This window comes from Charadrius vociferus, unplaced genomic scaffold (genome assembly GCF_000708025.1).
Source record: "Charadrius vociferus isolate BGI_N301 unplaced genomic scaffold, ASM70802v2 scaffold409, whole genome shotgun sequence".
Taxonomy (NCBI): Eukaryota; Metazoa; Chordata; class Aves; order Charadriiformes; family Charadriidae; genus Charadrius; species Charadrius vociferus.
Genome location: NW_009650082.1, coordinates 887,290 through 897,502, shown reverse-complemented (window position 1 = coordinate 897,502; position 10,213 = coordinate 887,290). Strand labels below are relative to the sequence as shown.

At 52.4% G+C, this 10,213-nt stretch overlaps 1 protein-coding gene across 1 annotated transcript in view; it reads right to left on the bottom strand.

Moving 5' to 3' along the window:
• Positions 1-10,213, bottom strand: part of ZNF341 (zinc finger protein 341) — a 16,627-nt gene that overhangs the window by 3,012 nt on the left and 3,402 nt on the right. The window contains exons 5-13 of the mRNA XM_009892114.1: positions 10,056-10,211; positions 8,676-8,871; positions 7,355-7,439; positions 6,124-6,314; positions 4,985-5,178; positions 3,967-4,175; positions 2,347-2,443; positions 630-762; positions 92-203 (exon numbers count right to left, since the gene is read on the bottom strand). Coding sequence (XP_009890416.1) covers positions 92-203; positions 630-762; positions 2,347-2,443; positions 3,967-4,175; positions 4,985-5,178; positions 6,124-6,314; positions 7,355-7,439; positions 8,676-8,871; positions 10,056-10,211 — 1,373 coding nt within the window. The remainder of the gene's footprint in view (positions 1-91; positions 204-629; positions 763-2,346; positions 2,444-3,966; positions 4,176-4,984; positions 5,179-6,123; positions 6,315-7,354; positions 7,440-8,675; positions 8,872-10,055; positions 10,212-10,213) is intronic.

Genomic DNA, 10,213 nt, shown 5'->3' with positions numbered 1-10,213 from the left:
CCTAGGGTACCTGCAGGAGGCATTCCTTCCATCCCAAACCCCATCCCAACCCCATTAAGACATGCCACCACGATGGAGACACACTACGTACGAGAAGGGACATTTATATTTCTTAAAAGGCTCATGGATCAGCATATGTCGCTTGAGTTTGTCTTTCCGATTGAAAGCTGCATCACACACTGAGCACTTAAAGGGCTTTTCACCTGGATAAAAAAGAGACCAAGAGTCAGGGAGAGTCCAGTCACTGAGGGCTGCTCTAGTCACACACGGGATTCACTCTGGCAGCAGTGCCACTCTCTGCTTCTCTGTAAACTTCCAAACCTTCCCTACCCTGCCTGATGGGTAAATGGGTGGATGCAATCCACACCGTGTACTGCTCCTCTCTCCAGGGCCAGCTTCCTTAGCTTCTGCGACCGCGGGCAGAGGAGAAGCCACTTCTGCATCCCACTTCTAACTGGGGCAGTACTGGGCATGAAGCTGAACAAAACGATACATTTCCTAAACCCCATGTTACTACAAATGACTCATACAGTCAACTCTGTTACACTGGTTATCAGGAAAACAGCCAGAGCACAGCAAGGACTGTGATACAGAGACAGTGAACACTGTGGTGCCAGGGGAGCCCGTACCCGAGTGGATGTGGGCGTGCAGCTTGAGGTAGTGCTCCCGGCGAAAGAACTTCTTGCAGATCTGGCACTTGAACTTGCTGCCCCCGCCATGTGTGGGGATGTGGCGGCGCAGGTACCTCTCGCAGGGGAACACCTGTTAACACAAAAACAAGGCTAAGAGCCAGCAGCACACAAGGCACATCACCGAGCCTGCGCAGGTATGGGAGGTGTGGCCTGTACAGAAAGCACAAGTAGTTCATGATGACTGCTTTCTCGGAAAGGATGAACCGAGGAAACCTTTAGTATGCGTAAGGAAAATACCGCTAGAACTTTAAAAATACAAACAAGAAAAGAAAACCAAATCTTTTTATCCTTAAGAAACACATAAGCCGAAAATTTGCTGCTAAATTTTGTAACACCATATCGCTGAGGACCAGCACCCCAGATCTCCCACCGGAACCAGCAGTAGGATGGGCTGGGCAAGGACCCCCCAGTAGTTACTACCTTCCCACAGCATTAACTTGAGTTTGTGCTTCCCAATCATTTATTACCAAAGGCTCCCATTCATGATCTTTAAAAAGCCAGTATGAATGGTTCCTTTGGCTAATGGGGATACTGGAAATCCCCCAGCTAAGTGAATTCCTAATGAGGATGCTGCAAGCACACATCTGACAGGAGCACAGGAGAGCCAGGAGTTCTGGTAACCAGGACTGTGCTCTCGCACCTCCAGAAAACAGCAATATTAGTAAGAATACAAACAGAAGTGAAAAATACTCCCGCAAATAATGGGCTTTTAAACCCCTATGCTGCATGCTGAAAGTCCCCCCCCAGGCTCAGAAAGGCATCTGTCACCTAGTGGGGGAAGTGGAGAGAAGACAGGTAAAGAAAGACGGGTTACTAACCATGGCAGGAGAGCGTTTCCCCTTCCTGAGCTACCTCAGTACAGAGTGGTCACTCCTTTGAGATTGTCCCTGCCCCCACTGCAGGATTTTCATTTCCTTTGCTATAAACAGAGGAGCAAGGGTCCAAATTTTAGTCTGGATTTCAAAAAATAATTTATTAGAATTCAAATTCCACAAAATTCTGCCTCTCAAACTCCCTTAGGGGCTGTGCTGAAGAGGCCAAAACCTACCCAGGCATTGCTCCAGTGCCACTCACGTCACTCAGACAAGTTTCTCTTTGCCAAGGACACAGCACTCATCCAAAGGAGGGGAACAAGGGGGAACCCAGAGACTTCTGTTGCGACAGGAGATGATGACAGCCACGGAGGTGTACGAGCTGCCCCAGAACCTAGGGCTTTCCATTTCAGATCTTCCAGCCACAGGCAGCCAGGAACAGTGGGTCAAAGGCACTGCCACCACTCTTAAGACTTCCCAACACCAGCCTCGCTCCTCCTGATACACTCGCTTTTAATAAATAAGGACAGCAGCCCAGAGTGTGCAGTCCTGGCAGCAAGGAGTGCTGTCGTGGGAGTAAGGGAGCTCCCCTGGCAAATTCTGTTCAGCAAACAGGACGCGGGAGAAAAACCAGCACTGCAGGGAGGAACGTGCTCTGTGTGAGAGGCCTGAGAGCTGGAGACCAGGGGTGCAATCACCTCTGCCTCTCTGAAAAGCACCTCGTGAGCCTGCCAGTCCGTACTGAGGTAGGAAGGGAGAGGAAAGGGAGCCAAGGGTTCCCGTCCCCCTCAGAACCCAAGCTACACGTCCAGGACCAGCTCAGGCAACGGTCACCCACCCACCTTCTGGCAGTGAGGGCAGGGGAAGTTGTGCGTTGCTGTCTGCAGATGGTGCTCCAGGGCTTCCGGGGTGGAGTACTTATTTACACACTTCACACATCTGAATGTGGAGAGAAAACACAGAGCCTGTGAACGAGGCTACCACCAGCAAACCCCACACCGCAGGCAGACCCCAGGCAGGGCTGCCTAGCCCATTCACCAGCCACCTTCCAGGTTGGTTTTTGGCAGGGTTGGTTTGGTACAGATGATAACACCACCACCCCAGGTGCTCTGAAACCTCAGCAACCCACATGGCCAGATCACACTCACACTTAGCATCCTTCACCAGGGGGAGATGCTGGGGAATTGGGTGGAGAAGCCTTTAAATTGCTAGTGCTCTTCCACACAGACAGCCATGGGAGCACCAGGGATCCGAGCACGTATTCCACATTGCTTCCTCATGGAGACAAGCTGTAAGTAATGACTCCACCTTACTTAAAACGCCTCCTTCCATCTTCATTGCACAGAGAAGCAGCTCCCAGTGAAGGAGCTGAGAATGGGATTACGGCACAGCAGCAGCGTTACCCATGGCTGGGGGGGCCACAAGGAGACATGGGAGACACTACTCCCGTGTGGGGTCTCCAGCATCGAACAAAGCTCATGCCACCACCTCTCCCGAACCACCTGGGCCCTCTCCACCTAACTCACCCGTTCTCACACATCCTGGCAGTATTTCTGCTGGAGACCTCTGCCAAAGCTGACTGATAATGGGCAATGGGGACACGCACCATCGACAATGAATACAGAGACATTAATGAATACAGAGACATTAAGATCACATATCTGCTGTGAAACTCCATCGACAATGAATACAGAGACATTAACATTGCATATCTGCTGTGAAACCTCTTTTCCTTAGATCAGATTAAAACCTCCTCAAACGTAAGCAGAGCTCTCATCTCAAAGATTCCCACTAGCAAGCTGTAGGATGAAGCTCCACAGAGCAAGGATAACTAGAAATTATGGTCTACACAAGATGTAGCAGATTATTTGTTCCATGAAGCTCCCAGGTGACTTCAGTATCCTCTGGGCTTTCTATTCCTCCTGTATGTCTCTACAGGCATCTCAAAAACTGCAGAGAGCTCTTCATGGAACTCCTCACCCTTTCCCTCTATACTAACAGAAAGGTTTTCCCAGGTAATAGACCCTTTTGCAGCAATGGGACAGCAGAAATTTTACCTGGGCACAGCTTCTACAACCCATGCTCCCTTTGCTGCAGGTGTTTAAGAATCACAGAGAACAGGCTGGGAAGGGGCTTCCTTGGGTCTCTTGCCCAGCCCAGTGCAGGTTCAGCTGTGCCCATCTCATTCTTGACTGGTGATAAGAGAACTTGCAGCGATAGGATCTTCCCGTGCAACTGATGCCAGCCTTTCACTGTCTTTCTGAAAGGTTCCTTGCACTCAAAGCGTTTTGCCCTAGCAGCCCAGTGGAGGGTCCCCCCATTTGCCACCTGGGTGCCCAGAAGAACCACAGCCACTGAACACACAGCCCCCTCTTCCCTCTAATGTCCCCACCGCTCTCAGCCAAACACACTCTGCACCCACTCACTCCTACAAGCCTTGTGAGCACCGATTGCTACTGTACTTGTACACGGCCACATCCTTCTTGGGGCTGTGCTGGGGCAGCAGGCTGTGGGAGTACTGGTGGACGCCCAGCTCATACAGGGAGGGGAAGTCCTTGCTGCAGAGATGGCAGCGATAACTCAGCTCCTCCTGGTGGCTCTTGATGTGCTCGAGGAAGGACTCCAGTTTCTGGAAGGTCTGAGCACAGGTCTTCACCACACACTTGTACACCTGGGCGAAGAAAGCAGGGTGACTGGAGTGGCACACCATGGAAACAAACAGGGAAAGTCCTCTGCCAACAGCCAGAGTGGCCTTCCTTTTTGAAAATCATTGCCACTGGGTCATTTCCAGAAAGCGACCACTGTCCCTCGACCCACTGTGCTGGAGAACAGCTGAGCTGTTATAAACAAAGCAGCACTGCAGTTCCCAGAGCATCCCACCATGCCCATGGCCATGGGGCCGTTACCACTCAAGTCAGGGCACAGCAGGACACAACGTGGTGATAAAACATCCCCTTCCTCTGTTGTCTTCCTCAGAGGAAGGGTTTTTAAAGAACAGTGCAGAGCAGCTCAGCATCACAACGTGACTGACAGCTCCGGGTGAAGAACCTGCTCGGAGTTGAACATTCTGCAAATGCAGATTTGTCAGGGCACTCCCCTAAGAAAGCAAAGTGGGAGAAAGGGGTGTTGGTCAGCACCTGAAACCACTCGAGTGGATGAGACCACAACACCCCAGCGGTGACTGTCCCATGGCCTGAGAGCTGCCATCTACACTGAAAACTTTGAACTTCACTTCTTTGTTTCTTCTCTAGCCACCCAAACGTGCTCGGCTGACTTCTCACTCAGCAGGGTGGAGGCAGTGGAGCTTTTCAAAGCCACCCAGACCACACAGCTGCAACCCACACATGCAGAGAGCCGAGCTGCATGCAAAGCGTTGGCAGCTTGACAGGGCAAGAGGCTCAGGACAGACCCTGGGAGCCGGTGCACTATATGAAGCCCGTCCCAATCTCACCACCAACACAGGGCACCCTCTGTCCCTACCTGCTCGTTCTTGTGCTGTGTCATGTGCGATTTGAGCTGGAAATAGGTGTTGAACTTGCTGGGGCAGAACTGGCACTGGTAAGAGCTATCAATCAAGACAACCTGCTTGGCTTCCAGTTTGCCCGCCTCGCTCTCGTCCAAGGGGCTCATGTCTTGGGGCGGTTCTGCAGGGTTCCTCGAGGGCTGAGTCAAACCTGGAGAAAGGGAGAGAAAAAGTCACAGCCTGCTACGAGACAGGTCTGAAAGCTGCTATGCAAGTGCTGAGACACAGCAGGTCTGGCTCTGGGGCCAGGCTCTTCCTTCCTTTCGAACTCACTCTCCAACAGGGTAGTTTTATGTTTATCTACAGATTATCAAGGGTTCTGACTACTATATCTTCCTCTCCTTGACCCATTTGCTTTTTCCAGGGAGCTAATTGTGCCCTGTGGAGCAGTCAGCAGGGCAGGCCTCCTGCCAGGGAACCAGAGCCAGATTTACTCCCATCTCTGGCAGGAGACAGGAGGTAAGATCCAGCCAGTAGCACATAGTCTATGATGTCTGCATGGAGCAGCTCCAGTGGGGCCTTGTCCTTGTCCTTGTCCATGACATTGGCACAGTGTTCCTTCCCCTCCCAGCAGGACTAAGGCCACGAGCTGAAAGAGTATCCAGACACAGTCTGCCAGCAAGGAGCTCTTCTCTGCCTCAAGTATTTTCAGCTGGCCGTCGGGGCCAGACCAAACCTAGGCACGACTTGCACATTGCAAACCAGACAGAACACTGGGCTATGCTAAACCATCGGCTTGTTCAGCCGCTAGACCAGAGCTGCCAAGTGTGGCTCACGCACTGCCAAAGCTGCACCTGCCAGGGAGGGAGAAGAAGGAAGACACCTCACTCCATCCCCATGGATATACTGGCACAGAGTTTGGAGCCACTGTCTCCTGAATCCACGACAGCTTGGGGAGCCCAGGGATGCACCTGCCAGCAGGCATCTAGCAAATGTGACTCCCTTCTCTAGCGTGTGCTGCTAAACCCCATGGGAGGAATGCAAACAGCACATGCAGCTCCTGCCTCCCCTCCCTCCCTGTGTGGAGGTGCGGGGACGTGCAGACTGCTCACACCACTGCTCTGCCCCTAGCATGCCCCATCCCCAAGCAGCAAACCTGTGTTCTCCTCGTCCTCCGGCTGGTTGGGGTTCAAGGCCATGACCTGCACCGTGATGGAGTTGCGGGAGATGGTGCACCCCAGCCCTGGAGGCCACACTTTATGGGTTTGCATGTGCTTCTTCACATTGGACTTCTGGGCAAAGGCGCGGCCACACACGATGCACTGGAAGGGCTTCTCGCCTGTGTGACTGAAGGCAGAAGGCACCATAGCAGCAGCCAGCAGAGAGAGGAGACACCCTCAGGCATGGACCGCGGTGGGGTGCAGGACCGCTGCAGGACTGTGCTAGGCACTCTGCTTGGCAGATCAGCACCTGGACCAGCCAAACAAGGGCTTTGAGACCCGATTTAACTGGAGAAAATGGATTGGGAGAGGACTAAGGAAACAAGCCTGGCACATTTACGGTCTGGGGATGACAAGGGATCAAAGGAAGAAGTGGGAGAGGAAAAGAGCTCTGCAGGAAAATCAGGTCATTCACTGTCAGGGTTTCCACACAGACCTTGGGGACCCCATCACTTTCTCAGCTGTACAATCCTTTTCTTCCCTGTCAACCCTCCCTCCCCTGCACACATATCTCTCCTAGCTTGCAGCCCCTTGACCTCCCTGAATTCGCTCTCCCCTGTCCTCAGCAGAAAGGTCTTTCTACCCTGCCCTTCTGCGTCAGGAGAAACAGTGGGCTCTAACATAGGGAGGCCGGGAAGGGGAGTGAAACCACCACTTTTTCCTTCTCATCTGTCCTGCGTCTGGCAGATTCCACTGGGGGAAACTCTGAAGATTTCAACTGCTTCCTGCCAGAGAAGAGCTCTCTTACAAGAGCTCCCTATATAGACACTGAGCTTGGCTTACGGTTTGCTAACACCAGCGATCACCAAGGCTGCAGCTTGCTAGGGAACGAGAGAAGAGGAAAGGGCAGAGGCAAGCAGTGGAGACGATGCTGCTCCAGTGATCAGGTGACAACAGGTTTGGCTTTCAAGGTTTCATCAACGAGGAAAACAACTCTCCAGTCCCAGCCCATAATCAGCAAGAAGTTTACACCCATGATGCAACCCTCACTCCAGCCACTGGGGAGAAGGTGTCCTGGAGGAAGGGGGGGTAAAGGATCACCTCCAAGCACAGCACAGATTCTGGGACATGACAAATGCAAAGTCTACTGGACTGTGCACACTCCCTCAGCAAGGCTGTGCCCACCTCCACCCCAGCCACTCTGCTGTGGGCTAGCGGCTCTATTACCTTCTGATGTGCTGCTGCAGGTCGAAGTTCTTGGTAAAAGCCTTGTCACAGTACGTGCATTTCAGCTTGGGGGACTTGGGTTTGCCTGAAAGAGCAAAAGCGCACACAGGAATCAGATCACATGGCACAGCCCTGTCCCTCTCTGCATCACAGTGCCCTCACCCCAAGACATGTCTACTCAAGACCAAGAATAAAGGGCTTATGAAAGGATAAGATCTGCCTGGCCAGACTGGGGAGAGGTTATGGGCACAGACATATATTTAATGTAGCCTGAGCTAACTCTAGAAGTACTGAAGAGAGTAGTAGTGGAGGGGGCAGAGCATGCCCTCCAGGCATTAAGCACTCCAGAGGCCCTTCCAGCTGTGCTACAAAGCACTAACTCTAAAAGCATGTTGGGGATTGGGAAAAGACATGGGATTAGTGAGAGGAAGCGCCCCAGTTCTGTCTCTCTCCTACGAACTCACCAAGGTCAGAGCACATGCATGTTTCTCCCGCCCAGAAGATCAGACAGTCACATCTTCTATCTACTGTGATGGGGTATAAACCAATGCAAAACAGCAGAACCATGGGCTGCTCTACAAAATTCTGGACGGAGAGCTGCAGCCTGCATGATCATTCACACCTCTGCAAATAACGTTAAACCCTAGCATCTGCATGGTTCTCACTCCAGAGGCCCCACCTTCCTGGGGAGGAAGGCCACGGGGCTTTCCTTCACCTCATGCCTGGAACCTCCCTTGTCACTCAGCTAGGTGTGCTCTCATCACACCAGCAATAGGCAGGCTCGCCAGCGGAGCACCTGACGTTCCTCCACCCTGTAATGGGGCATGCCCCTGTCCTGCCTCATCTGGGGACAGGCATGTTTTCTTCATGGGCATTGAAACACACAGCAGAAAGGGCCAGCTGGGCCCTTGAGAAGAGTCTTCAGGGCCAGGCCACATCTACCCCACCAGCCTTGCGGCTGGGCAGTCTTCCGTGGGTTAAAACAGACCAAGCGCTAACACCTTACTTTGCAGGATCTCCCCATTTCAGGTGTGATTCAATAAGCATGCAGCTGCAGTAGATGCAGTAGATTTAGCTCACCCATACAGTAGCACAGCGACAGTCCTTTCACGTGCACTCAGAGGTGACAAACAAGAAGCATGTCCACACTTCAGCCTGCTCTTGGTAGCTTTGTGCAGGGCATCGTGTTCCTCCTCTGGAGCTGCACATACAGCCAGTGCCACTCTACCGGGCCTGGAGAGCCCATGGCTCGACAGTTCACTATGGGATAGGAAAGCTGGCCTACAGGTTAGAGCCGGGCAAATGCTATAAGGACACTTACCTTCCTGCAGCCCGCTCTCGTTTTTGCAGCGCCGACTTTTGGCAGCGGAGGTGGAATCAAAACCAACCACACCGCCTCCTCCTGCACTGGTCAAAGGTGTGGGAGTGCTGGTGCTCTTGGACTTGAACCCCTGCTTCCCAGGGCTGTACACAGGAGGAGAAGGGTACACAGGACTTTCCACACACTGGCTCGGTACCTGCAATTTATCAGAGGAAACAGGTTTGCCACACAGAGTCATACGGTGCCCTAACCTCCATCTCCAGGAGCACTGGCCATACCAGGCTATTAGTCTGGCTGACTTTTCTGCCTCCTGCCAAACTGGATCAAATTTCTGGTTCACCAGTCCAACGTGTCTCTAAATAAAACTAACACCCTGCACAGTGTTAAACTCTCACGCTGAACATCACAAAGTATCCAGGAGTTATTACAGCAGGAACAGGACAGCAAAGAAACACTATGAAAGAGCCATCTAATGCCTCATCTATGTCTTATGCCTAGGAAGAGTTTCTCATCCCTCTGGACCGGGTTACCAGAATGATCACCACTGACCCTGTGGCTTCACACCACCCCCGAAGGCAGGGATCTTCAGGCCCTGCTGCCTGCCCCAGCAGGACTGCAGAAGGGAAGGAAAGCACAAGAAAACTCCAAGAGGCAAAGCACAGCTGTTTACATATTAGAAATATTGGAAAAGCACACTTAGAGAAAAAGACAGAGGCATCAGTCTGGGGTGATATGGTTTGAGGGCATTTCTGTTGCCCACCTTGATAAATTAATACAGAACACTAAGTATCCAACGCCCCCGTCCATTTCTGACCACTGACACTTCCAGATCAGATGCCAGCTACAAAGACAAGGCCAACAAACCTGTTACTCCCAGTAGTTTTTGCTGTGAACGGCAATGCTAACATGGAGGCTGCAAAGAGCTGACCCACTGGCAAATCCACACCTGCCTGTGCCTCTCTTAGGAGAAGCTGCCTTCTCAAACTTGCTTATTGATATTCAGATTAAATTTTTCTCTCCACTTAAGCCTGCAGAGCACAGGGTGCTGCTGTGCACCCCTCTGGGAGGTAAGCCCCCTCACCTCAGCTCCCTCTCACTCCCAACACCTGCAGGTATCCTTCAACCACATCACATTCGGGTCTCCTAAGCCTGTGCCAGCTAAGCCCTCCAACCTTCTCAACCACTTTTCTTGTTCTCAGAATCCCTGTCATCTTCCCAACATCCTTCTGTTCAGTACCTTCTCCCAGAGGAAATAATTATTGTCAAATCCCCTAACACATCTTTAACTCTGTATTTCTAGCCCAGGTGACTCCCGAGCAGCCTTGCTTATTAGAAGAGGCCCAGGAGGACAGAGCCTCTGCGAACAACCCCTGGACTTACCTCCATGGGCGGATAGGGCTGCATCCCCAGCGTCTGGATCTCCACTGTGCTGTTTGGTGCCATAGGAGCAGGCGCACTGTACACTTCGACCACTCCACTGCCACCGGCGCTGGGCTGCCCCGGTGCCCCCATGCTGGGTGGGGGAGGCGGCGGAGGCT